General features: G+C 40.6%; 4 protein-coding genes across 5 annotated transcripts in view; 3 read left to right on the forward strand and 1 right to left on the reverse strand.

The window, feature by feature from the left end:
• Positions 1-1,433, forward strand: part of rsrc1 (arginine/serine-rich coiled-coil 1) — a gene marked incomplete at its 5' end in the record, with an annotated part of 112,375 nt that extends 110,942 nt beyond the window's left edge. The window contains 1 exon segment of the mRNA XM_017429030.3: positions 372-1,433. Coding sequence (XP_017284519.2) covers positions 372-464 — 93 coding nt within the window.
• Positions 1,434-2,302: 869 nt separating this feature from the next.
• Positions 2,303-10,147, forward strand: mlf1 (myeloid leukemia factor 1). Of its 2 annotated transcripts, XM_017428944.3 has the most exons (8): positions 2,303-2,458; positions 3,192-3,354; positions 7,014-7,058; positions 8,247-8,330; positions 8,426-8,554; positions 8,680-8,839; positions 8,941-9,079; positions 9,270-10,147. In XM_017428944.3, exons 1-8 carry the CDS (start codon positions 2,412-2,414, stop codon positions 9,334-9,336), a joined length of 834 nt encoding a protein of 277 aa, XP_017284433.1. In that variant the 5' UTR covers positions 2,303-2,411; the 3' UTR covers positions 9,337-10,147. The 2 variants fall into 2 exon arrangements, with proteins under 2 accessions (XP_017284433.1, XP_017284434.1); XM_017428945.3 differs by lacking the exon at positions 7,014-7,058.
• A 765-nt stretch (positions 10,148-10,912) lies between these two features.
• med29 (mediator complex subunit 29) lies at positions 10,913-12,504 on the reverse strand. The gene is made up of 4 exons (XM_017428983.3): positions 12,325-12,504; positions 12,162-12,220; positions 11,959-12,043; positions 10,913-11,326 (listed from the first exon to the last, which is right to left on the reverse strand). The coding sequence occupies exons 1-4, from the start codon at positions 12,484-12,486 to the stop codon at positions 11,099-11,101; spliced, it is 534 nt and encodes a 177-aa protein (XP_017284472.1). The 5' UTR covers positions 12,487-12,504; the 3' UTR covers positions 10,913-11,098.
• A 723-nt stretch (positions 12,505-13,227) lies between these two features.
• ppp2r1bb (protein phosphatase 2, regulatory subunit A, beta b) lies at positions 13,228-24,028 on the forward strand. Its single transcript, XM_017429018.3, has 15 exons — positions 13,228-13,385; positions 14,028-14,118; positions 14,204-14,304; positions 14,638-14,870; positions 15,053-15,200; positions 15,331-15,486; positions 16,680-16,794; positions 16,897-16,967; positions 18,523-18,657; positions 19,946-20,119; positions 20,258-20,318; positions 21,725-21,879; positions 21,971-22,113; positions 22,206-22,297; positions 22,388-24,028. The coding sequence occupies exons 1-15, from the start codon at positions 13,308-13,310 to the stop codon at positions 22,402-22,404; spliced, it is 1,770 nt and encodes a 589-aa protein (XP_017284507.1). The 5' UTR covers positions 13,228-13,307; the 3' UTR covers positions 22,405-24,028.
• The last annotated feature ends 2,934 nt before the right edge of the window (positions 24,029-26,962 follow it).

The raw sequence follows: 26,962 nt of genomic DNA on the forward strand, positions 1-26,962 counted from the left end.
AATCATCAAAATTAAACGAAATAAACATTTGAAATATATGAGTTTGTATGTAATGTATGAATATAATATACAAGTTTCACTTTTTAAATGGAATTACTGAAATCAATCTACTTTTTCATGATATTCTAATTTTATGACCAGCACCTGTATATAAAATGTCATTTTTTTATTCTCTTGTATATTTTGGTTGTTTGTAGCATTGTAATTTTTTTTCTTTCTTTTGCATCTCAGTCTGATACACAGATATCTGTTTAAAGCTGCAAGTTTCTCTTTTAAAAAAGAAAAGCTAAATTGTAGGACTTTTTGATCTTGTGAGACCATTGTGTTGGGTTTTCCTCTTACTACCATGTCTTCTCTACACTGTCCCACAGCTATTCATGGACAAGGAGAAGACTGAGGAGCTGTGGCTGAACAGGCTGATCTCCCTGCGACAGGAGAGGCTCATGGGAAGTCCCGTCACCTGAAGAAGACGAAAGCGTTTCGGTCTAAACCCTCACCTCGTTCACTTTCATTTCTCCTCAGTCCCCGTTATAATTTTACTGCTGTTGGAACATGGCAGTGTTCATTTCTTACGGAAACCCAGGCGTCATGGGTAAAAATAAAATCCGTCCCCTCGGTTTAGTAAACCGTACGCGCTGAGTCACAGAAACACGGGCGGCAATGAGCAGCAGGTGTTGTGCTTTGTTTTGTTTTCAGTTTGGACGGGGAAACAGATGGAAACACAACACCAGAAGGGAGAAGAGGGTTTTGGGACCGTCTACAAATTGCAAAATCAGGCTCTAATGTTCAGTACCATCTATAGGATAGTCTCTGTTTTCATGTCATTTAACTTTGAAACATGCATGTTTCTAATTTAACACTTGTCCAGCTCAGAGTTGGACTTGTTTTGATTAAAATGAGACTGTAGTGTAACATCTGGTTTTCTGCAGTTGACAGGAAGTGATGCTTGTAGTTTTTACATTGGCTGGTTGGCGTGTTTAGAAGTTAGTTGAACCTGAAAATAAGAACTTTTTAATGTTACTCAACCCAAATAATGACACACTGCTCTCAAACAGAATGACGACCTGTTAGCTAATCCACGCGCACAGGTTAAATAAATTTAGGGGATGGGTTCTCACGCCTTCAAATTTTATTTCTACCACGATCCCCGAGGCGCTCTGTAATTTTCTCTTTTTCTCTTTTGAAACCCATGAACACTTTGTTGGCGTGGAAATTATTTCTATTTAAAAAAATGAAGAAATAATAATGAAAATCTAGACTATAGGTGTCATTTTTTTTACTTCAAATGGAAGATTTGATACATGATTTTCTTTTTATGTCGTCTGTTTAATAAATAATAGCTGTGGGTGTGTTTTTTTTAAACTGTTTAGTGCTGTTGAGAATGAATTGTAATAGATTTTGTGTACTAAAATAAACAGCATTTCTTTCTTTGATTCTTGTTGCTTTACTGAAACTACAAAAGCATATTTCATTTTGAATTGTGAGACAATCTGCCTTACCCCAAAGTCTGCAACAAGTCCGACATTAGCAATTACACAAATAACCTTTCACCTGTCTTATACTTTATTGTTATGAAGAATGCATAATGCTGCTTTTTAAAAATGTTTGTGTCATGTTGCCGTTTCGGATAGATTCATGGAAATGAGTCAACACCCAAATCTATTTATGGAACCGCCAGATGGGAAATTTATACTGAGTCTGGGACATGGTGTCATTTTCATCCTCTCCAAAAAGTCAGTGTTGAAATGAAATAATTATTAAGATCGTAAAAGTGATTTGCTAAATCAAAACACACACACATTGACCTTGGCTGAGAGAGCAGGTACTTGCCTGAATAAGTGTCAGCATATCTATCTTAAATGTGTGAAATACAGTTGGTAACCCACTTGTCTGAGTATCAAGCCAAGGAACAGTTTAGAACAACACTTAATCTATATTATATTATTTTAATCTATATTGTAGTGTGCTATTTAATCTAAAATATCACCTATTTTTATTCCTCACATTCTTCTTTTTCTGCCTTAAATAGATGAGCCTTTCTGGATATAAGTTACACAAACACTGCGTGACGTTTTCAGATAAGCAGAAGCTAAATAAGGTGGTGGCAGGAGCAGCGCAGATAAGAAAATTCGCGTTTTTTCGAAGAAATTTCTCGAGTGCCGTTGCCATGGCAGCCACCCACAACATGCAGCGCGTGGCTGGAACCCTGTTCGAACGCCGGGCTCGCGAACCGGCCAATGAATGAGGCGGATTGGCGTCACGTGGCCGGCGTCGGAGCCACTTCGGTTCTAACCGCCTGCCACCTCCCGTTTAAAAGCGGTCCGAGCGGAGACGCGATAGTGGGCGAACGGACTAATTATTTGGACTAATTGTCAGTTGGCTGTTTGCTCGCTGTTTTAAAATCCCTGGAAATGTTTAACAGTATGCTGAGGGACTTTGACGAAGATCCGTTCTTTTCGTGAGTAGCTACACCTGATTATTAAACCACTCAAAGCTGCAAAGTAACGTTTAATAGCCAAAACTTCAGATGATAATTTCATCTTAATTTGAATTGTTAGCCTCTTTTTTTTTAACGGCAACAACAGTGATAGACGTAGCCTAACTTAACGGGTATATTGTATGCCAGGTGTTTGGTCAGTTATATTTGTAACCTATTAAATAAAAGCCATAGTTGCCGGTTAAAAAATATATATAACCGTTACCTAGCAACGGCTGCCGTAAAGCCAAACGGACGCTTTTAGGCTTGCCTGCGCTCAGATTTGTTTTTAATTAGAATTCAAACACGCAGTTAAATGATGCATTGGTTTCTGAACTTTAAGGATTCGCACATCTGTGTCACTGTAGCTGGTGAATACAGTTTCAGAGATGGTTTGGGAGTGAGCCGGTCACCGTGACACTGAGCTGCGCTGACTTTGACATGTTCCATGAGCGGATGCCTGCAGAGTTAACGTGGCTACACTTGACCCGACTCCCGAGTCAAGTGTTAAAGGGTGGCTAAAATTATTTTAGGGCAGCTTCTTATTTCAGAGCGGCGTGTTCATTGGAGAATTCACCCCTAATCATGAGCTTGATGGAAGTGACAGGAGTCATATATGCATTTTTTCCTATACATATATAAATAGATGATGTGATAATATGTTCCTGTTTGTTTGAAGTCTCTGAATATTTGCATTCTCATTCTCTCTTACCAGGGATCCATTTCAACCTCACAGGGACCATATGAGGCAGATGATGCGTAGTTTCTCTGAACCTTTTGGTGCATCCTTAATGCCCAGCATAACGGATGGGAGGAACGGTGGACGTGACACGACAGAACACCCTGGTTCATCCCATGCACTGAGAAACGAACACAGGGTGAGAATGTGCACTTAAAAGAAAAAAAAAACTCTCCTTTTACAATCTGAATCCAACAAATAGGTTAGAGCTTTAATTATAGCATGATAGCACTCACATGTGCGTGAACATTATTTAGTCTTGCTTAATTCTCCTGTTTTGTCCCAACAAAGCTCTCGTGGTCGCACACCGCACAAGCGATAGTGTTGGAATGAAGCACTGGCTGGAAGCTGGCCACTGGAAGTGTAACTGAAACTCACAGAAGTGGGGGGCCATGTTAGTGTCTGGTTCTGTGGGAGGGCAACCCCCCTTGGCCTCTCTGGACGGTTATATCTAGCCCCGAGAAGACTTATTTATAGTGCATTGTTCCACTAACACACCAGTTTCTTGTAAATACATGCACAGGCTTCTTTGACGCTCACTGGAATAGGACCCCTGAGGATTTGGCTTTACTCTGCCAAGGTGGTGCTGAAGAAAAAAAAAAAATTATGTTAAACGTATTTTATAGATTAAAACTGCCAAAATGTCTGTTTGTAAGTGTCCCATGAAGTCGGAACATGACTGACTTCAGACATGAGATGCTAACAGTAAGGCTGAAGCGTTAGATTAGGGATTAGGTTCAGGTGGGATGATTAGAGCTTGCCCAGGATCATTCTGTTGTTAAACTTACTGGCTTAGACAGGTACTATATCTAGGCAGTGATATATATTTGATCTGCTGATCTGCGCTTGCGAACATTTCCAAATCTCCTCCTCTACTGCCAAGTTATTTGTGCTAAGTCAAACTTAGTCACGGTCACCTGCTTTAATCCACATCTCATGGGAGCCGTATATTTATTCTTGATAATGGCTTACATCAGAAGCGGGGCCTCGGTCACCAACCGTGTTCTCTTTCTTTACGTGCTAACAGTTAGTCCGAGCGGGACCAAGACTTTTGGATTGTTGGCGCCTTAAAACAACTCCAGACTTAAAAGTTTCATAGCCGTTCACGCAAGCCCCCCCCCCCAGTTATACACAAGCAGATGGGGTGGAGATATAAATGTGGGATTTTTGCTGAAGATAACGCAAGTCTATTAATCTCCACATTTCTACAGTTCTTGTCATAATCAATAAACATTTAACAATAATATAATAATACTGACTGAATCAGTGGTTAGCTACTGTAGGGGCTGAAGTTTTTAATCACAAAAAAACCTGCTTTCTAACGCCCTTCACCATCAAGTCTCAGAAGATGAGAAGTTCAGACCCGCAGTGGTTGAAAAGGTCAACGCCGCGGTGCTTTGTGACGGCATGTACTGTATGTTCAGATGTCTCGGGCTCTCTGTTTTCCCATTGTTGCTCTTTTCGTCCCATCTGTTTCGCAGAGCTTGGCATCGCCGGTGCATTAGCAGCCAGATGACAGACAGTTCGCTCTCAAGCTGTTCTCCAGTATCGCACGCACAAATGCGCTCGCTGAAACACACTCACACAAACACATACACACATATGGCATTAAAACATGTTCACGGGCAAAGTGACAGACAATTTCAATTCGCAATGTTTTTATTTATGCAGTGGGACATGTATACACACACAATTACTGGCCACTCGTAGTTCTGGAAGGCTGTACTTCAATTTGCTTTAAAAGCTTTAGATTCCCAGTGGGAGTGAGGGGGGGGGGGGGGGGGGAAAAAAATTNAGGGGGGGGGGGGGGGGCGGGGGGGGGGGGACAAATATCTGTCTGTCTTCCACGCCTGCTGAGCACTCGGATTTATCTGTCTCTTGCCAGTCTCTACTACCTGGCTCATATTACCTTTCATAACCCTCATTCATCGAGGCACTTGTTTACAAAATTACTGTTGAATAACAACACAATCCAAGTAGAAAACTGTAAAAAGGAAACGAAACAGAATACAAAGGTTTATAAATCATATATATTTAATATAAAGTAGATTAGACTATAAGAAATAACTTGTTTGACACTAGCTACTGATAAGTTGGTACGTTTCAATTAAAGGAATACAAAACCATTTTAAATATTGAAGGGAGACAAAAAAACACATTTGGTGAAACATCTTACAAGTTATTAGGCTGATTGTTGATGTGTAACACAAATTGATCCAAAGTTACAAGAGTTTTTCTACATCTCTCTCTCCCTTCTGAGGGCTTCAGGAGGGTTAAAAGATCACAAGAATCTGAAGAAACGTATATGTCTGGAACAAGGCTGAAGTCTGGTAAACATCTGGTTTTAGTTTGTTTTATCTGCATCTTTCAGAGCGTCCCAACATCCGGCGTTCGCTCTGCAGTGTTCATTTTATGAAAAAGCTGTAAATCGCATTTTTAGACTTGACAGACTAAATACACGTGTAAGTTATCTGCCTTCATCCACGTCATGTTCTAGTAGCCTATTTATCATCAGAAGGTCCTGGTTTCCCAACATCTGACACGGACCTTGTTAATCCAGGCAAGTTCGACAGCAGTACCACCGCGCCAACGCTGCCGCTGTAGAGCGGCTCCAACAGATCCCAGGAACAACCTCACAGATCTCTGTCCAGAAGAGCGCAGTCCTAGGGACAGATAAGATACTGTGAAGAACCCTCGACCTCCCGGGCCTCTGCTAGAGGACACAAACTTGAAATGAAAAGTGCGGCCGCCCATATCAAGCCGGGTTTTGTCATAATTGATGACTTTGTTGAAAATGCTGTAAATATAAGTCAAGGAGAGTCATGTGATTTCCCACCGTGTGGTTTTTAACTCGTCTGCTTTCTCTGTTCTGCGCTCGCAGTTGCTCCTCTTGTGCTCGGTCTAAATATAATGCACGCAGATATGTACGTGGCATTTATTGGTTCATAGCTGCCACCGTGGGATAAAGTTGGCAGTTCAGGAGCGTTTTACATCAGCTTGACCTTTGAAAAGAGCTGAGAGAGCAGCCTTGGACTCTTCAACCCCCTCCCCCCTTTTCCCTTTAGACCCTGTCCTGGCTGGTCCGCCCTGCCCACGGCAGCCTTCCTAGAATGAAGCTCACTTACGGTGTTAAACCCACTCTAATCTCGGGCGATGCGACCCAATTACAAATGGAACACAAGTCATTCAACACCCCACTGATTACACACAATAACCCAGCACATCACACCCCCGGAAAATGCCCTCACGCACATAGTGATGCTTATCTGGGGCCACAGGGGTCACAAACACCTGTGGTCTTGGCCCACATCATGGATTCTGGCTTTGGGGACAGTGGGGTTGGTTTGGGGGGGGCGGTGGGTTGTCAGGCTGCACCCTTCAGTCTCACTTCTTGGTGACTGCAACTCGAGAAAGTTTGTGGCCTTGAAAATCGGCTTCACACTGTGTGTAGAGCTGGATGAGGGTGTGTTAGGAGCTTGGTGGTTGATGAAAGACAGCTTGGCAAAAACAGAAATATTCAAATGGTCAGCATCATTTATATTTGTAGAAATGTAAAAAGAAAAGCAAACTAGTTATGCTAATAATTAATTTGATGTATTTTAATTTAATCTGTGCAGCAAGGGACACCTGGTTCTAATGTTTCCTAAACCCTTGTGAATCTTAGAATATTTCAGGCTTTTTCAAATATATTCTGGACGTTGTTGAAAAATCCTTAAGAACATGTGTGTGTGTGCAACACATAGATATTTCCTTGCAAAAGTGTGTTCTACCCTCAAATTGATGTTTTTGACTCCTCAGGATATGAGCCGGTCTCTGTTGCCCTTTGCCAGTACTGACAGCACGGTCAGTGGAGTCCTCTGTTGACACTTTCACTCATCTAAACCTAAAATATATTGACACCGAGCATGCTCTAACTGTAGACGCATGTGTCCACAGTTTATCTACGAGACTGTGACTCAACTGGTCAAAGGGTTTTCTCTGCATTTGCTCTGGATTTACAGCCATGTATCCATTCATGTCTGCATATTGTCTCAATGTCTTGTTTGCCAACAAGTAGATGCAACCAGAGTCATAACTAAAACTCCTTACACATAGAAACATGGTCCATAATGTACGCAGTGGATCAGAAATTTATTTTATATGAAATTCATAACAGCGACTGATTTAAAACACAAGTTTTTTTGCAGTATTTACTAGGAGACTCTTATGAAATTATCCTTCAACAAACAAACAGTGAACATAAAGCATATTTTATCTACATTTAACACCTAAACTGATTCCTGTAGGAACACAGTGCAACAGAGCCATCAGTAAATTCCTCCCTGAAGTTTGTGAAACTTGATATTAACCTTAAATGTGACACCATCATCGTTGTTCTCTGATGAAGGGAATCTGAACGTGTGGTGATTAATGCTGCTTTAATTTAACATTCACGACCGACTTGGGTGGTGTATGGGGTTTGTTTAGCTCCAAAGAAGGCAAGGGTGGTGTTTTAACTTCAGGCTACACAAATCAAATTTGGCTTTTTTTCAATTTAACTAGAAAGCATTAACTAAAATCCAACTCAGCAGGTTCTTGAAGGAGTCTTTGAAGTTCTCTATTTATCTAAAACTGGCATTTATATTTTAGAACTCAAAGCCTCTTTTTTTAATACTGTGTTTCCAGATCTGAAAAAAGGAATAAGTCCAGCAAATCTCATTTTAAAGACAAGTTGATGCATTTACCTCAGTAAGTCTGTTGACGTGTTCAGGTTTTTATAGAAAGCAGCACAAATTGGGCCAAACCCCAAATAAAAACTACATTGTAGATTTCTAATTTCCTTACAAACATCACCAATGTATTCAAATATACTTATATTGAGCTAAATAGCTTGGGCTGAATTTTTAAAGCGCATTGTTTTTGGTGCATGCTTGTTTATACCCATGATGCATCTGTTTATGACCTGTGAGTGCAGAGTGAGTAGCCAGAACAAAAGTTTAACCTTTCTAATCTTGTGACTTAAACCATTTTTTTTTCTTTTCCTTTGTGCAGGACGTCATTCAAAACCCTTTTAACATGTTTGACAACATGATGGCCAACGTGAGAAACAGGATGGAGGAAATGCACAGAAACTTTGTGAGTTCACTGAATTAAACACACACACGCCTGCATTTCCAAACAGTTGATAAGATGTGGCTGCTGAGCGCTGTATGTGTCTGTGTGCACTTCAGGAGAACACGTCCACAGATTCAAACACCCACTCGTTCAGCTCCTCGTCAGTAATGACCTATTCTAAAGTTGGAAAGGAGCTTCCGAAGGTCTTCAAAGCAGTCTCATCCACTCGTCACGCCCCTGGAGGGGTAAGTGTCCCGACGGACATGTTCCACTTTTATGTCAGACTGTTAAAGAACGCACTTTGGTGTTTCACACTCCGAAAAGCAAATCTGCCGTGTTTGTGAAGGTTTAATCCAGTTGTCTTTCCCAGATCAAGGAGACCCGCCAAGCAGTTAAAGACTCTGAGAGTGGCATGGAGAAGATGAAAATCGGCCATCACATTAAGAACAGGGGACATGTTGTTGAGACGAAATACAACAAGAAAACGGGAGAGGAGGAGCTCAACCAAGACTTTCAGAACATGGATGAATGTATGTTAAAGCTTCCCTTCTTTTTAAACATTTTTTAACCACACCTCTCTGCCCTGCTTTAGGTCTGTATCACTCTGCCTAACCCGATCTTCCCCCTGCAGCTGAAGCACAATCTTTTGATGATGAGTGGCAGCAGGAGGTGTCCAGATTTCAGCCGTCGCACCCCATGTCTTGCCTGAGGGAACCTCCGGCCCGTGCTGCCCACCAGGCAGCCCTCCCCGGTCCTGAGCTCCCCCACAGGTCAGTGTTCAGACCGCATGCGGCGCCGAAGACAGGCCTGCATGTGCACGTCAGGATCAAATGACATGCACGCAGAGAGCACGGATAGCAGACACGTGGGCTCTGTGCAACACACAGTTGTCAAGGCAGGAGACCGAATTCGACTTGTGAGTCTTAATTTGATGTTGCTTTGTTTTGTGTTTCCCTGCAGAGACCAGCAAAGTCGCAGAACTGGAGGTAAAGACAAAACTAAAGACTCGGACAACGCCAAGCATTAAAAATTGTCCATTTTTCCACCTTTATAAGTTTATTAAAGTAGTTTAAGCATCTTACAGCTCAATGTGGTACCTGTCACACAGACACACCACAGTGGAATTGGACTAGAAATGTTTTTTTTTTTTTGTAGTAAGATAGTTAATGTTGTATTGCATATATTAACCAGCTGCATACATTTTATATCATTAGAGACGTTTTCTCCTGCACTATGTACAGTTTGAGTTTAGATCAGGGTTGTTGATGTAAATACAGTCATTACAAGACAACAGAACAACAGCAAACTGATGTCATTATACACTTAGTGGGATTCTTCTGAAGTGGTGGAAAAGAAAGGAAAAATCAATAATTTCTTTTATGCAAAACCAGCTGTGTTACCTAAACAGTACACTATGACATGTAGGAGTTTAGAAGAAAAAGCTTTAATGTGTCTTTTTAAAAATATTTTATTATGATCACCATTACTCAATTCAGCAAAAAAAATATATTCTCACACTAACTCTTTATCGGTATTAAGTGGTTTAACTCTAAACAATAGCTTTGATGAAATCCATGAACATTCATAGATAACATCAAGTTTTGGTTTGTAATTATGTCTAAATGTAATGTATCTGATGTAATCTTTGTACAAAACAAATCCCACGACGCCTTCCCTTTTTTATATTGTTAGGTTTTTCTTTTTCACCTGATGAGCTCTGTCTAAAGACAACATATGAATTACCTTAGTAAAACTTTCATTCTTGTATATTTTTACACATTAAAATTAAGCTCTGTCAGCACAGGATGGTGTCTGATAATAAAATTGTGATAATGCTTGTGCGTTTTTCTTTTTTTTTTCCTTTCCTCTTATATTAGTTCTGTACCAGCTTAACGTTAGTAGATCTAAGTCGGTTTTGTACAGCAGTTAAAACGTAATGCAGCCATACTTCCAGTTTAGAAGAGAACGAGGACATGCTTTGATGAACCTCTTATGCCTGGTGGTGACCCTGGGTGGTATTTTTGGATCCAAGAAGCTGTCAGTAGCTCTCGTTGGTCTGAGATGTTACACAGCTGCAGGCCCCTCCATGCTCCCCTCTCATGTGCTAATATTATCTGACTTCATTTATTCCTTTGCTTTAATATACCAGAGCACAAAGTGCCTTAAATTTAGTTGAGAAACAGACTCCATTAGAAACAAAATGATTTTTTCCCTCCTTTTTGCTAATAGAATGTAACATGACTCCATTACACAAAGCTACTATTCTGTTATCAAACTATAACACCCTCTCCATTCTGTCAGCAGTTGAACCTATATATACAGGATGCTGAAAGCGTAGAGCTTGATCATTTATATGATTTGACTAAAATATACTTAACTCTATACTACTGTTGCAAAGTTTGTGTTTTTAACCAACAAATCCACATTAAATTTCTACAAATGTAACAGTTTATCTTCAGTTGCAATTATTCAGCTCCACAGTTGAATGTTTTTAAAGACTTGCATGCACATTTACATTATAATTGCTTCCACATAAACTGCCAAATAAAGATGTTATTGAGTCTTTTTCCTCTGTGCATACTGAATAATGAGGGAACCTCAGCATCAGTAGAAAGGATTTATTAGTCAATACAAATATGTTACAAAAACTACCTGCAACTCTGTCGCCACCTGCTGGTCATTAAAGAACGAGTCTTTTTTTTTTTTCCCAAGAATATTTACAAAAAATTACAACCTAAAAAATAACCATTATGTTGGATTTTTACACAAGATGCAAATAGAGTCCAAGTCTACATGATCCCCTGATGTTGTCCCTTTCCTGCAATCTTCTTGGAGCACTCCAGTAAGGCGTTATGGATATCTTTGGCACAGGAGATCTGAGACTTGATCATGCTGAGGTACTGGGCATAAGACATGGATTCTGTCTGCACTGTGTCTGGCTTGGTGGCTGTTGGGACCAGGTTGGGGGAATGTTTGGCGCTGTCGATGCTCTGCGAAAGGCACTCGTATGCCAGGCGCTGCAAATAGAGGAGAGATGGTGTAAATTTACGCAGCACGTCTCGGGTCTAAATAATGTAGTAAGCAGTATTTGTGCTACGGAGGACATTGTGTTAGAGTGTAAATGTCAAAATGATTTGATTCAGACAGGTAATAAAAGCTGAAAAAGTCTTGACAAGTAGAACTCAGCAGAGTAGGTGTCTTGATTAACAAAACTCCTTCAGTTTGCCGCTATTTTAGAGCCAGGTTTCCTAAAGTGAAACACCAAGTGTGTGTGTGAGAATATCTATAATATTTGGCCTTAACGGTTACAAAGTACTAAAAATCATAAATGCATAAAAACTGTTTGACATGGCTCTTTGTTCAGTGGCTTAATAGCAAAGTTTGTATACATTCAGTGAAGTAGTCGGGGTCACAAGTCTTTGTAACTTTTACTTTATAGGTCAAAAGCAGAATAATTTGGAAACCCCTGCTTTAGAGGACTGTTTCCTGTGTTAAAGAAAGGTCCAACAAATAAGAACTCACCATCCAAAAAAAGTAAAATACATTATTATACTCAAATCTGGCATTTCATAAACATATACATAGACTGTTATTGCAGTTTTAATAGAGTTGTGGTAATGAAAATACAACTGGTTTCGTTCAGTCTTACCAAACAAAGCTCCACTTGATCACAAAGGGCGTAAAACTCCTCTAAGCTTTTGTCGAAGCGCTGAACTGAAGTGTCACTGCTTTTACTAAGGAAAAACAAAAAGCATACACAAAATAAAGAGCAAACTCGTTGACACGCACATAACATATGCATACAAATTCAAAGACTCAACATGCATTGCTGCAAACCCATGGGGAACTTACATGCCGTTGTCAATTGAAGTGTTATGGGCCAAATTTAACGCTGCAATCTTCATTAAATTCTAGATATGGAAAATACAGTCAGAGCAGGTACATTACATTGTTCGCGAGCTAACTTTAGCTATCGTTACCAATTGTTTGTGCTAGCTCGGTGCGATGCTAATACCTGCAAACTCTCCTTCAGCTGTGGAATAAGCATTTTAAATCTATGAACTGGGTCAAAGTCTTGCTGTTGACTGAGTTGTTGTTGTTGTTGTTGTATCGAAGCAGGTTGCTGTAATCCGGGTTGAGACATAGGGCCGCCGGGTTGCTGCTGCTGAGACGCCATCTTGATAACTTACTACGTTATTACACAATATCCGGTTCCTTGTCTTTCAAAATAAAAGCTTGGATAACCACCTGCGTCATCGCTACAAAAAACTATCAATATGCTATTTATATATGTGTTGTTTTTGTACTAACTGTTGAGGCAATAATAATAATAATAATTCAATATTTTTAATCACAAAATTCATGTAAGGCTGCAAATATTTACTTAGGTAAATGATTTAAGTTACTTTTTGCTGCTGCTACTAAAAGACAAAATCGCTATATATATATTTTTTAACCATTTGAATTCAAGGCAGCTGTTGTTGAATTATAAAAATACATTATATGTGTAATAAAACATTTTGAGATGCTTACAGAAAGAGAAAAAGAGAAAAAAGCTCACATTAAGAGTTTTGTGACTAGATTATTTGCTTAAATATTTTTAGGTCAATCCAAGTATTCAAATCGTTATTTTTTATGTTCCTAACGTAACAACACAACGCTAACATTGTAAAGTAATCAGGAGCTGTCCTGATTACTTCAACTGCAACTAATGCAACTAATGCTGTTAAACCTGTTCAAATGATATACTTTTTGTGTTTGTGCTTAACGTGTTGTTGACATTTATATTTTAAGAGGTGATTTACCGGAAGTATTTTATTTAGATTTAATTTATAGTAATTAAACGGGGTCACACCAATGTGGCTGGTTTGTCGGTGGTTCCGTGAACGCAGCATTAGCAGCAAAGGAGGGTGGGTGGACCCTGCAGCCGCTGTTCTCGGGCAGAAACCCCGTAGTGCCGCACAGCAGCGCCATTCTGAAACTCCAACAATATCCAAAATGGCAGGAGCCGATGGAGACGACTCTCTGTATCCTATCGCCGTTCTCATCGATGAACTGCGAAATGAGGACGTTCAGGTATTACCCGTAGTTTGCGAATTCAAATGTATTTGCATTGTACACCAAAAATCAGTGTTTTAGCGAGGCACCTGGTTGCGAGCTGTCACGTTAGCAAACATGCTAACTAACCGAGGCCTGTCGGGAATTTTCTACCGGGCGTACTCTGCTTGAATAATCGTGTTTTTCATTTATTTGCGACAGTAAATAATATTCCGGAACCATGGGTAAAATCAGACTTGGTTGGTCGGCGTTTACATAGTAAATAACATTTCTAAATAATGTTTTTATTGTTTAATTGAGCCAACCAGGTCGTTGGTTTAACAGCTAGCATATTTATTGCATCCTTAGCATCGGTACGGACGCTAAGTAAAAATAAAGCCAAACTAAGAACAAAACGACATTCAGTTTCACAGTGGGTTGAATTAATCGCTTAAATCTTTCGTTTTCCCCTCAGTCAATGTATTTTCTTTATTCACTCATCTTCAACAATATTGGGCTAGCTTTAGCTAATTATCTGACGACAACATCAAAATGCCTTTTAGCACATTCTGTGCAGTTTTTATTTATATATTTGTTGACCTAATAGCTCTGCTTGGGTGGTTAAATGTGCTAAATTTTCACTGTTTACTAATTACTATTTTATGTCTTGTTTGTGTACAGCTACGTCTTAACAGCATCAAGAAGCTGTCCACTATCGCTTTAGCTCTTGGTGTAGAGAGGACTCGCACCGAACTTCTACCTTTCCTCACAGGTAAAAAAAAATATCCACTGTCGAACTTATCATGTTGATAACAAGTCATTTATGTATTTTCTCTGACCTTTCTGTCATCTGTTAGACACCATCTATGATGAGGATGAGGTGCTTTTGGCATTGGCAGAGCAGCTTGGCAATTTCACTATGCTGGTGGGAGGGCCGGAGTACGTCCACTGTCTCCTGGTGAGTTTAGTTGTCCCAAAGTTGCTTCTGATGTCCTCGATAATGTGGCATTTATTTGTTTCTTGATGCAGAGTTGTGTGTTGTCCGAGTAGCTGGACTGAATCCCATTTTCCAGTGTTATCCCTAAATCTAGATTTTAAGGTTCCCATGGCCCATTCTTAAACGTAATGAGTGGTAGTGGTTAAGATATTCTTCTTTGAAATGGGACACCCTTTTAAGAAGCCAATTTTGTCATCTACAATGCTATATTTATTGTAACTAATGAATACATTGTTTGCTGGAGCAAAAGTGCTTTTTTTACTGTATCTAACCTCATTTCCTTTGGTTTCTCAGCCTCCTCTGGAGAGTCTTGCTACAGTGGAAGAGACGGTAGTCAGAGACAAAGCTGTGGAATCGCTGCGGAAGATCTCTCAGGAGCACTCTCCAGTTGACCTGGAAGTTCATTTTGAGCCTTTAGTGAAGCGACTGGCCAGTGGTGACTGGTTCACCTCCCGCACATCAGCCTGTGGCCTCTTTAGCGTGTGTTATCCTCGTGTCTCCAGCACTGTTAAGGCTGAAATTCGCCAGTAAGTGACCTCTTAAGAGAAGGGGAAATGATTGCTTTATCCTTTAGGTTTTTATTTGCCATTATGCTCAACAGTCAGACATGTAAATACATGCATAGCTCAGGGGATTGTTCTAGACATATAACTTCTTTTGGCTGTGTGGTTCGTATTGCTTTTAAACCTAAAGTTGTGGTTATTCCCAGACATTTTCGCACCTTGTGCTCCGACGATACTCCAATGGTGCGTCGTGCTGCAGCATCTAAACTGGGAGAGTTTGCCAAAGTCTTGGAGTTGGATTATGTAAAAACCGACATCATTCCTCTCTTCACTGCTCTGGCCTCAGATGAGCAGGTATGAGCTTTTTTTTTTTCTTTGTTCTCATCAACTGGTGTCATATTATTGTTTGTTGAATCCATGCAAGTATATCTAGTAGTTTTACTCAGAAATAGCTTAGCTGATGCTAATAATTTGTTTCCCTCAGGACTCAGTGCGGCTGCTTGCGGTAGAGGCCTGTGTCAGTATTGCCACTCTCTTGCCTCAAGAAGACCTGGAGACGCTTGTAATGCCAACCTTGCGCCAGGCCGCAGAAGATAAGTCCTGGAGGGTCCGTTACATGGTGGCTGACAAGTTCTCAGAGGTAAACTGTTACATCCTTCTGTCAGAGATGGACCAAATTTTAAGCCAATTCCAATTTTGAATTTGAATGACTCAGATTTTCTTTAAAGAACTGTAACGGCTTGCAAAACACCATAACTAAGCCATGATGTCATGTTAGCTACAGCACACCTCCATGTGGAGGTTTTTACTGAGTGAAAGCAGTCTTGAAGTTAAATTTGTACTTTTCTGTAAGGTGTTTAAAAATGAATTCAGAGGAAGCACAAAAGGCAGTAATAGGAAACCATGTTAACTGCTGTAACAATGTTAGAAACAGATGTTGAAGACAACCAAAAATATCAGTATAGTGATCTTTTTTTGTTTTTGTTTTACTAAAATAGAATTAGGAATTGTACTGTAGCATAGCATCTTTCTCTCTCACACACATTAAATAAAAGAAAATAGGTAGAAAACTCTACATATGGCATTTGCCTGTTCTGGAAAATGTAACTCCCACATGACCTCTACAGATTATGAATAGTTTATTTTCAGGCAGGAATGCTGTTAAATTGGTGTATAGATAAAATACAATTAATAAATGACTTAATCTAATGAATCTAACATTAGTCCAGGGTTTTGTTTTCTCTGTCTGAAAAATAAAGCACATTCTGTTCTTGCTTTTTAAATTTGTTAATGGTCAAAGATGAAAATCTTGTTTTTCTGCAGCCAAATGCTCTTTAATGTCACGTTGAGCTACAGTGTAATCCATCTTTAATATTGGCAACTTCACAAACTTAACCCCCAGTGACTATAGTGTCGCAGGATTGCACTGATTGATGCAACATAACTATTTTCAGTTTAACCAGAAATCGGGGAGAATATTTTGTTCTTTTAGTTCTAGTTGGTGTTATTGACAGATCAGGGCTGTACAAAAACAGCAAATCTTTATAGGCCTGTGTTGGGATTTTTGTTTTCCAGAACAGGTAAATGCCATGTGTAGAGTTTTCTAAGTAAGGTTTACAAAGTAGGTAAATGACTTTAAACTGGTGAAGTATTACAGTGATTAATGTGTTTGATCTGACAACAAGTCGTCTCACCCCAGGTTAAAAACATTTATTATAGTCTAATTATTCTTTATATATTAATTACTTTCAGTTGAATGTTGTTGTTTTTTTTCTGCTTTTCGCATATTTATTTGGTTATGAAAAAGATTTTTATTTTTTCCACTAAATGTAGCTCCAGAAAGCAGTCGGGCCAGAGATCACAAAGAACGACCTGGTCCCGGCTTTCCAGAACCTGCTGAAGGACTGCGAAGCTGAGGTCCGGGCCGCTGCTGCTAACAAAGTCAAAGGTAAAAAAGATGCTTATCTGAAGGATCGTTTACTTAGGTGAAGCTTGTTTTAGCTTCTAGTCAGGTATGTTTATCATTTTGTCTTTCTGTTTGTTTGGTTAGAGTTCTGTGAGAACCTCCCGGAGGACAGTCGTGAACAAATCATCATGACTCACATTCTGCCCTGTGTCAAGGTAAACATGAAGCTTTCTGCCTGGTCCTCCTGCATGTTTGAGTTGTTTCTCTGCCCTTCTGAATGTCTGAAGTTCTGCAGAAGCCCGTTAATCCCACATTTATTAAAATCAGGTGCGCCACAGCGGAGAACTGTAAATTTTAGATTATTGGGCTCCAGTTGTTCACCACGTCGCAGCATTTCTCCGTTGCTTCATCTCCGACTTTCACAAGAGGGCGTTTAAATTGCTGTCAGCGGTTAATGGCACGGGAAACGAGCAGGTTTTTCCTCTTGGTGTGTATGAAATCTTGCAGTGTGTGCACGTTAGCAGACCTTCTCACTTTACATATAAACTTTACAAAAAGAAAAAAACTAATCACTGAAGATTAAGGAATCCAGTTGTACTTCATGCAACCCAGGGATTAGTTGCATTGATGCTCTAATTTCATACTGATCCTTGTGCTCTCTAAAGCAGTCACCAGTGTGAAGATGCATTTTGCTTTTAAACATGTTCTTTTTCATTCAGAATATAAATTAAGAGTATACCTACTTTTCTAGGCATCTTCATACTCTGACAAAATTACTCACTTTTTTTCCTACTACCTAGTTGTGTTGCTGTTCATAGACAGCATTTTCTTTAAAGTGAAGTTTGTGATGGAGCATTTATTGCAGCTCCAGGGTCTTTAACAGCTGGTGAAACTTTGGGTTTCAGCAACAGAATAATAGCATGGATTCATGCCTCCGAAAGCTTCCACTCTTTAGTTTCCTTTTGTTTGTCAAAGTTGAGGAGACAAGTTCAGGATCTTGGTAATTTTGGGGGTTTTGGAGTGCTGACCTCTTTTCTTTAAAGTTACAGACATGAAGCCAGTTTGGAAACCTTTAACAGGGTTCCTACATATTGGGATTTAATTTTTGTCCATTTTGTACACACTCCATGGGTTTTTATTTATTTTGATATCTGATGAATGAATAAAATCCAAACTGTGTCCACATATCCACTTTAAAATCAGTCTTTTTTTGTTTGTTTTGTTTTATGGCAGCAGAACATAATGTATCTCATCATTATTGTGTAATAGTCTTCATGTTGGTCATATTCTGAACAGCAGGTGGCACTGTTGTTTTCTGAGAAGAGCAAGTTGAAATGTAGTGCTTCAAGTTAAGAGTATTTTCATCATTTCCCTGAGAAGTGATTGGTAAATAAGTGAAACTGGTGGTGGTATGGGTTGGTCTGCTGTTAAATTCCTGGATCTATAAACAAAAGCGACCAAACCATGTCAGAAACAGCCACTCTGCTTATCTTGTCAACATGTCAACAGTGGAACTGAGTTATACAGGTAGCAACAAACTTTCACACGTTCTTGGAAAACTAAAAACGTCATCTCAATACAAGCCCAACATGATCTGCATATCCAAGTTCCTCTGTAGGGAACTTTCTATTGTCCGTTTGCACATGGGTCAGTTAGAACAGTCCTCTTTGTTGTTTTAAATATGATGTATAGCAGTAAACTTCATATTTGTTTAGTCTTGTCTAATTATTTGTTGTTTTTTTCTGCTCTGTGTGTCTCATCCCTGACCAGGAACTTGTTTCAGACACCAACCAGCATGTGAAGTCAGCCCTGGCCTCAGTCATTATGGGCCTGTCCACCATCCTGGGAAAGGATAACACAATAGAGCACTTACTGCCTCTCTTCCTGACTCAGCTCAAGGACGAGGTAACTAAAATGGAGACTGGCAAATGTGGGCCCCAGTATATGCGTGTTTATATTTATTTATATATATTGGGGGTGGGGACAATAATTATCTGCGTTAAAAGTTGTCAAAGCTGCTCTTTGTTTAAGAGGATTCATGACAAACGCTTCCAGAGAATCGTCAGGTTTTCTTTTGTAGCTTTCTGCACGCCTGAAACAAGCCACAAAGGCGAAGCCACCTGACTGCCACCTGGATGGGGAGGAGGATGATTCATGCGATTGGCAGTCAGACTGAGAGCGTCTAACTGGGGGAACGACTGTGTGTAGAAACAAGCATAATAGAAATCTGGACAAAGATTAACCAGATTTTTTTTTTTTTTTTTTTTTGCTTAATAGTTTATTGTTAGGGAGGAATGTGGATACTGTAGCCACTGATAATATTTAATGATTTAACTGGACACATCAATTTGTCTGTTGGTATGTCGTGTCATTTTTGGTTGTCAGTAGAAAACAGAACTTTTGAAATTATTCAGTCTTTCGGGAACAAAATGTGTTGTCGGTGTCTGATGTGCAAGTTCTGTCATTTTGTTTTGGGGAAATGTTTGTCGGTCCTTTTTAATTCAATCATCCTCTCACGTCTTATCAAGTAAATGCATCACTTTGATGTCAGTTTAAGCTCAGCTTTGAGTTTAGTAGGTTAAACACAAAGATAAGTTCTCCCACTGCTGCTCCTCAGTCCTATTTAAAGATGGCCCATTTTCCTCAAAGCACAAACATAAGACCAAGAGTGTCTAATTAGATTACAGTAGAGACTGACAGCCTTGACTTGCAAATTTAATTTCAAGGTGTTTTTATCAGAGTGTTTTTAAAGCAGGCATCGTAGGGGGGAGGATTCTGCAGACCTGTCATGAGTTTAGGATTTGCCTCTCAGTTTGTCACGGTGGTTTGTCTTTTCGCTTTCCTGTTGCTCAGTTTAACTAGCCTGGCTGTAAGTTTAGCTGTGTCCATTTATACGTCTCAGTTGTTAGTTTTTTGTTTAAACTGCGACTAAAGCAGATCACCATGTAAGGCTCTGTGGTGTAAACCTGGGAAATTATTCTGGGAAAACAGTTTAGTTGGAAGTTTAGTTTGTTTAGAGAAGCCGAAGTGGCTTTGCCTGACTGGATTTAAAAAATGTGTGTTTTGTCGAGCGGGGGGGAACGACGGTCACGTTTGAGGTGTTCTCCAATACCTCGAATGCTTGTGTTGATAAGTGGTACTAAATTCTTGTTTTTTTTTTTTATTTTTTTATTTATTTATTTTTTTCTTGCAGTGCCCTGAGGTGCGTCTCAACATCATCTCCAACCTGGACTGTGTGAACGAGGTGATTGGCATCCGTCAGCTCTCTCAGTCCCTGCTGCCAGCTATTGTCGAGCTGGCAGAGGATGCAAAGTGGAGGGTCCGCCTGGCCATCATAGAGTACATGCCTTTGTTGGCAGGACAGCTGGTGAGTCACATGCTCTAGCAGATAGAAAAAACAAACAAACTTTAAATGCATCTTCATACGTGTTTTGTTTAAGAACAGAAATATGTGGTAACAAATTTACTATGAAGACCTGAAAGTTGTTCTGCTTTGTTTCCTCAGGGAGTGGAGTTCTTTGACGAGAAGCTCAACACCCTTTGTATGGCCTGGCTTATCGATCACGGTAAGGCTCCAAATGTCAGCTCGGACTGGAAAGCTCTTCTGTGCCGGCGTTGTTACATTTGCTCGTGTTTATAACATCGGCGAGGTTGTGTTATTTGTCAGAGCTGTTGTTTGATTCCTAAAGTCTAAAACTGTCACCTAACTTCTGTTTTCTGTATGACCACTCATATTTATTCACCTGGCTAGTAAGCAGGCTGTCTTTCTACGCTGATTGTATATGATTAGCACAGCAGTAGTGTTAAAGTCGGAGGCTGATGAGAGCGTATGAACTGAAACAATTGCAGGTTGAAGATGAGCTGAGACTATCAGCAGCTCTTGGCTGTATCGTACGTTCTAATAAAGTGCTCTTTAATTTGTGTGTGCAGCTACACACAACCACAGCTGTGTGAAACAGAAGGACTGCTCCTGTAGTGGCAAGTTTTCATCAGGATGTGTTGCCAAAAATAGCTAAGCTAATATGCTTTGTCTTGAAGAGAAAGAGTAGTTTAAAAAATACAACAACCACCTGTAATTAATTTATATTGTTGTTTTTTGGGGGCTTAAAACCCGTTTGGGTCAGCTACGATGAGTTTATATATTTCAAGGGCTTCCCTCTCCTCTGCAGCTGAATTTGTTCTGTGAAGTCCTCATCTTCAAATCCCTTTAAAACGTGTGTACACGTCCAACACGCCCTGCTGCGCGTTGCGTCTCACAGAAACCTCTCACCCTGCACGTCGTGTTCTCTTGACATTGAGTTTTCCAATTAGAAACACACTCGGCGAGGAAGACAAAGAGCCAGCTGGATTACATCATTGGAATGCTGCTGGTGTGAGTTTCTGTGTGTGAATGGCTGTGGTTAGGGCTGTGCCACCCTTACATAAGCCCTTCAAAGAAGAATAGGACAACAGAAATCACTTTGTGTTTATTCCCACACTGGCTCCGTAACACTTAAATCACTTCACTGCTTCTGCGGCCTATTAATGACACAACTGAGGGCGTTTTGTTCCGCTAAAATTAAGATTTCATAGACTGTTGACCCGAGTTATGTGTCTGGAGATGTGTATTTAGCTCTTAATATATTAGTTTTTAAATTTTAATTAGTGGTTGTTTTTTCATTTCTGGCAAATTTGTGTAAATTTCACTACAAAACAGCTTGGACAGTAATTTTGTGGTCATACTTTCAGTGATGTCTAACAAAATGTCTATTTTTAATAGAACTACATGTACGTGGGTCACCATTTTGTTCAATATTTTTTTCTTTTTAGGATCATATAGGTGAGGGTTCACCTTAAAAAAGGGAAAAATTAATTATTTTGTAATCATTAAGGTTTTAGGCAATTAATTTCTTTTAATTAAAGATAACTGAGCCATAATGATGTAATAGTGCGACAAAGACGAGACACTCAAAATTTAACTTTATATTTTTAGTGTACGCAATCCGTGAAGCCGCCACCTCTAACTTAACGAAGCTCGTGGAGAAGTTTGGAGCAGAGTGGGCTCAGAACACCATTGTGCCCAAAGTGCTGGGAATGGCCAACGACCCCAATTACCTCCACAGGATGACCACTCTGTTCTGCATCAATGTGAGCAAAGCGTCCACTCTCCTCAGATACGACATGTGGTTCTTGTGTCGCCTGCGAGCGTTGACCCGTTGACCCCCTTCCTGTGTTTCAGGCTCTGTCCGAGGCTTGCGGCCAGGACATCACTACTAAACAGATGCTCCCAGTGGTCCTAAAGATGTCCAACGATCAGGTGGCCAACGTGCGTTTCAACGTGGCCAAGTCGCTTCAGAAGATCGGACCGGTCCTGGACAGCAAGTATGTCGTGTGCTTTGATTCCAAAGAGAAACGGCATTGGGCCGTTCTAAAGTCGAGAACAAGAATTGATGAGTTTTTATTAAAATTTTCAGCGCCCTTCAAACAGAAGTGAAGCCAGTGCTGGAGAAGCTCGCCTCCGACTCAGACATGGATGTCAAGTATTTTGCCCAGGAGGCCATTAGTGGTGAGCGTTTCTCTCCTTTAATCACATGAATGGTAGCTTTTCAAACATTGGCATTATATTAAAAGTTGTTTTTTCTCTCTCTCTCCACAGTTTTGGCCCTAGCATAACCAACCCAACTCAACTAAACCAGAGAACCCCCCCCCCCATCCCAGAAACAAAAACGCAAACAGTTCTACAAGATATTTATTGATGTTCAGGAACATCTGGTTATTGTATAGAGAATAGCTGTTAACAAATGTTTTACTCTTCTCCCCACTATTTTTTTTTTCTTCATCCAGCACCTTCTTTTCTGTAAATGGGTGCAAAGTTCGATGAACCTGAATTAAGTGGTGCATGCTGCTTAATGTGCTCCTGTGCTTGCGAGGCATAGCTAACCAGAACCCGTCTCACATTCCTCCCTCCCTCCTGCTTTGTGTTTTTTTTTTTATTTTTTTATTTCTCCCCTCCCTGTAGGCCACTGTTGTAGTTGAGCTTTGCTGCAAACCGTGTCCGTGTGTCGCTTCGTCGTCGGGCTCTGTTCTGCCGGACCTCCCCTCTGTGTTCGATGGAGACTTTTAGCTGCAGGTGGTCCGACGAGCTGTTTACTTTGCTGAACTCCCTCCTGAATCAGCCCAGAGACACCGGTGTGGCTCTTCACAGAACTGATTGAAACATCTGTGGAGGTCAAGTAGTGCGTTTTTTGTTTTGTTTTGTTTTTCCTCCCTTCCCCACCAGACCACACCTGTTGGCTCATAAATGCTTCACCGGATTTTAATGTCCAAATCCCCGACGAAGAACTAATAGTGCATCTGTTGCTGCACGTGATCTGACGAAGCTCTTCGATGATTGCATGCACTCATCGGCCTCACGCGGTGTACTTTCCCCATCTCCATCCACCAGACCATCATGTCCTCCTGCACTGTTTGTTCTCCGCAGTAGCACAGATTGAATCGGCGAAACAAACAAACCAATCGCCTCGGCCCGACGTGTAATGGGGACCAGCCCAGTTTTAGAAAATTACTCCTAATTAACTCTCGTCTAAATCCTGATGATTTTGTTGACGAACCAGAGTGGGACGCAGTCGTCAGTTAGTCCGCGTTGCTCTTAATCATTGTGCTAATGATTTTGAGAAGCAGTGTTTGTTTGTTTTTCTTCTTCTTTTTAAATTACGCCTTGTGATAGATTGTTTTGGGCCTGCCTTATTGTGTAAAGCGACCGCATTCTTTTTTTTTTTTTTTAGTACGGGACAGTTAATTTGCCTAACTTTGAGCAAAACTAAAACTTAAGAACAGCTACTGAGGTAAACGCAAAAACCACAGAACTCTTATTCCAACCAATTTTCTTCTTTTAAAATGAATGCCAAGTTCTCTGTTAAACATAACGTGTAAAAGCCCAAGGGCAGTGAATGTTCGAGGCCGCTCCTTTAAAAGCTCCGACCGTGTGGAGAACCAGTGTTTTCAGAGAAAGACGGTCGGGGAGCTAGAGCAAACAGAAAGCTGCATAAGGTTTTATTTTGGGGGAGCTGGGGGCGGCTGAATAAACGAGTCGTACGTGTTAATAGAAACTTTTTGCCCCCTCCCTGAACAACTCTTATTCCTCTTTCCCTTCCCTCTCATTCTGTTCTCTTCAGTAAACCTTGATTGTTGATTGTCTTGTATCACAGAAAGCGTGCTTTGATTTGTATCTTGACTTCTACTTGCAGTCGGTATGCTCTACTACTGTACCTTGAACCGAATAAAGTAACACAAACCAGCTGTCGCCCGTTTTCTGCGCCACGGTTTGCATCTCCTCAACAAGATTTGAAAAGCAAATCTAAAAAGTTGGAATACTTAATACCTGCTAAAGTGCGTTTATATTTTCAAGATGCCACAGTTAATTGTAGATGCTTTTACTACCTTTTTAAGAGTCAGTTTACTCAGAAGTCTTAAGTTCAAAAATAAAGTGCTTCATTGTTAAAATGCACCTATTTCACGGCGGACATTTTGACTTGGAGTAGGTAAGACTCAGGTGTTAATGATGGCTGCTTTTTATTTAGAGGAAGTTCTGTCTGAAAGCATTTTTCACCAAACAACCGGTATATCCTACGCACCCTGAAGGCCTTAGTGCACCTGTGCTTTTAAGTGTCCAAAATGTCCGCTGTGAAAAAAGCCGAAAAACAAGCTAATGGCTAGTCAAAGTGGTCTGCTGCTGTCTCCAAACATCTTGAATCGTAGCGGTTCATGCAGACCCTGTTTTAGAAATTTTTGACGTCACATGTTTAACTACAGAAGTGTTCTACCAGAATTTATTCCTGCCAGCTGAATTTGTTGTTCAGTTTGGACAACAAATACTGATGCATTATCAAACTGAAGGTGGCGAAAAGTTTCACAAAATGACATTTCCATGAACTTTTATGAATCTTGTCGTTCAGAGTTGTCCTAAGATGGCAGCAGTTCACTCTGACCTTAGCAAACTGACAAGCTAACAGCTGGTCATAGCAGCGCTGAGAATCCTGCTCTTTCTCCAAACCTAGTTTCTTCTACAACCAGTGCGGTATTAGCAGTAAACCTTTCACAAAAACCCCATTTTCAGAGACTAAAATAACACTTTTAAGTGCAGCAGGATCAAATGAAAACAAGTTCATTCGAGTTGTGGACCTTTTCCCATCAGACTCACAAAAGGTGGGAAAAAAAGCTTGATTGGTAGGATGATGTGATTTTTAAAACCTTGAGTTAAAGACAATTTTCTTTAAGGAATGCATATTGTCCCGGCGCCTTTTGTGCCAGAATTTTTAGACTAAAATGATGCTGAGAATTTTCAGTTTTTGTGTTGGTTAATGTTAATTAGTTGAACCTGGAATTGGGTTGACTCCAAATGTTAATACGTTTTAGATCTATGTCTAATGAGTTTCACTAAAACATGCCTGGTTTGGGAGATATTTTGCCAGGTACTACCACACCTTATGTTAGTCGGCTGTGGTGGCCATCTTGAGTTTGGTTAAGGGGTTTCATATCAATCCGCCCTCTGGTACGTGAGATATTTCGCTAACGGGCACAAACCCAGGCCAACACATTCTTGCCCTTTCTCATTCAGCGGCAGGTGACGTCAGTGGTGAACCATGTTTTTACGACTTCTGAGGGCTGCTTTTCGACCTGCAGACACCCCAGGAACGTGTTGTTAGTTTCCCGTGGTTCAGGCCTCCTGTTGGCTCAGATCTGATGTGGGGTGTGTGTGTGTGTGTGTGAGGGGGGGCAGCTGCTGAGGAGATGAAAGTGAGGATCCTCGGGACTGTTGCTGGACGGGGTTGGACTCTGACACCTGCCTTCACCCTGATCCCTGCTGCTGGGGCCGAGGAGCGCTGCGAAATAAGGGCTGGGCTGAGAGTGGAATATTTGGGGGGGGGCAGAAGCAGATCTGAGATGCTGTCCTTGTTTAGGATTAGGGTGGTAAATCACATGGCAGAGACCCTAACCTTCCCTTTTTATTAATCTCCTTAAATCTCTCATTAGCCCTTCTTGGTACGGGTGCTGTCCCCACCCAGATGTGCTCCTCAGAGCTGGATCGCCTCGTGGGCGCTCAACACACCGGAATGGTGCGGCGGCGCACAGGACACGCCAACTACAAGAAATGGCAGGTTGGTTGAGAGGCAGAGAACAAAAGCCAAACCAAATAACCAAACAAATCTAAAGTCATTAACACAGATCCAAAAAAAAAAAAACATAAATTAACCGTATTGATGGTTAATGTGTCGTTAAATTCATAATTTGGAAGCAAAGTTTGTGAATAACTTTAACTCACGCGTATGTTTACCTACAGAAACAATGACTGAAAATAAGTCAACAATGTTCATTGAAGAGCCGTTAGGGATGGAGAAATCTAACAATTTTGATGGATTTACACAGATTTGTCGAGTAAAGAGTTCAGATAAAAGTGCTTTGTTTATGTTGAGTGCGTACCCGCATTTCTGAGTCTCATATCAATATATCAGGAAAACTACTGGAGTAAACTCTTTCAAACTGCATCATTTGATGTAGTTCAGATTGTCCTTTTTTATATTAGATTTCATAGTTTGACATGAGTACCTTTAAATCGTAAAGTCTTCCCATTTTTAGACGACAGATTCTCCTTTTAGCTGAAAATCATCATAAAACTCGATTACTTGACTGATTCGCTCCTTAAATCCACTCAGGTTCGTGAGGCGCTAACACAACAGCAGCAACCCCCTCCTTTTTTTTTCAAATTCTATTTAGATCCAAATATTTGGGGGAAATTTTCAGCAGCTCCAGCCCCTGACGGAGCTGAGAGCCCTGACGTCAATGCAGCTGCCTCCCAGGACTGTGTCATTTATAATGAAAGGAGTCAAGCAAAGCCCCCACACAGCATGACACACACACACACTCACAGGATGACAAACATCAGGCCCATCGGCCCGCACGTTTTCTTCATGTCACCTCATGTCCTCAGCTCCCTCCTCATCGTTTCTTCATTGTTGTTTTTTTATCCCCCTCTTCTTCTCCAGGTAGGATCAGAGGAGCACTCAGACGTGTTTGCCTCTTAACTTCCAGCTCAGAGGCTTTCCAGGACCTGATTTTTTTTTTTTTGGAAGCACTTTTGGGGTCATGTGAGCTGGGATTTTTCGCACTCCGTCCATCTGTTGGACCCAGAGACGGGAGCAGATGCAGAACGACCTTTTAACAAGGAGCTGAT

This window comes from Kryptolebias marmoratus, linkage group LG2 (assembly GCF_001649575.2).
Source record: "Kryptolebias marmoratus isolate JLee-2015 linkage group LG2, ASM164957v2, whole genome shotgun sequence".
NCBI classification, from domain to species: domain Eukaryota; kingdom Metazoa; phylum Chordata; class Actinopteri; order Cyprinodontiformes; family Rivulidae; genus Kryptolebias; species Kryptolebias marmoratus.

Coding starts and splice junctions, on each gene's coding strand:
- ppp2r1bb (XM_017429018.3), top strand. CDS start 13,308: ATGGCAGGAGCCGATGGAGACGACTCTCTGTATCCTATCGCCGTTCTC. Junction 14,119..14,203: donor ACTTCTACCTTTCCTCACAG/GTAAAAAAAAAT, acceptor GTCATCTGTTAG/ACACCATCTATGATGAGGAT. Junction 15,487..16,679: donor TGGCTGACAAGTTCTCAGAG/GTAAACTGTTAC, acceptor CACTAAATGTAG/CTCCAGAAAGCAGTCGGGCC.
- mlf1 (XM_017428944.3), top strand. CDS start 2,412: ATGTTTAACAGTATGCTGAGGGACTTTGACGAAGATCCGTTCTTTTC. Junction 8,555..8,679: donor CTCGTCACGCCCCTGGAGGG/GTAAGTGTCCCG, acceptor TGTCTTTCCCAG/ATCAAGGAGACCCGCCAAGC. Junction 9,080..9,269: donor GGTCCTGAGCTCCCCCACAG/GTCAGTGTTCAG, acceptor GTTTCCCTGCAG/AGACCAGCAAAGTCGCAGAA.
- med29 (XM_017428983.3), bottom strand. CDS start 12,486: ATGGCGTCTCAGCAGCAGCAACCCGGCGGCCCTATGTCTCAACCCGGA. Junction 12,221..12,324: donor AGCTGAAGGAGAGTTTGCAG/GTATTAGCATCG, acceptor TTCCATATCTAG/AATTTAATGAAGATTGCAGC. Junction 11,327..11,958: donor ATCAAGTGGAGCTTTGTTTG/GTAAGACTGAAC, acceptor CTCTATTTGCAG/CGCCTGGCATACGAGTGCCT.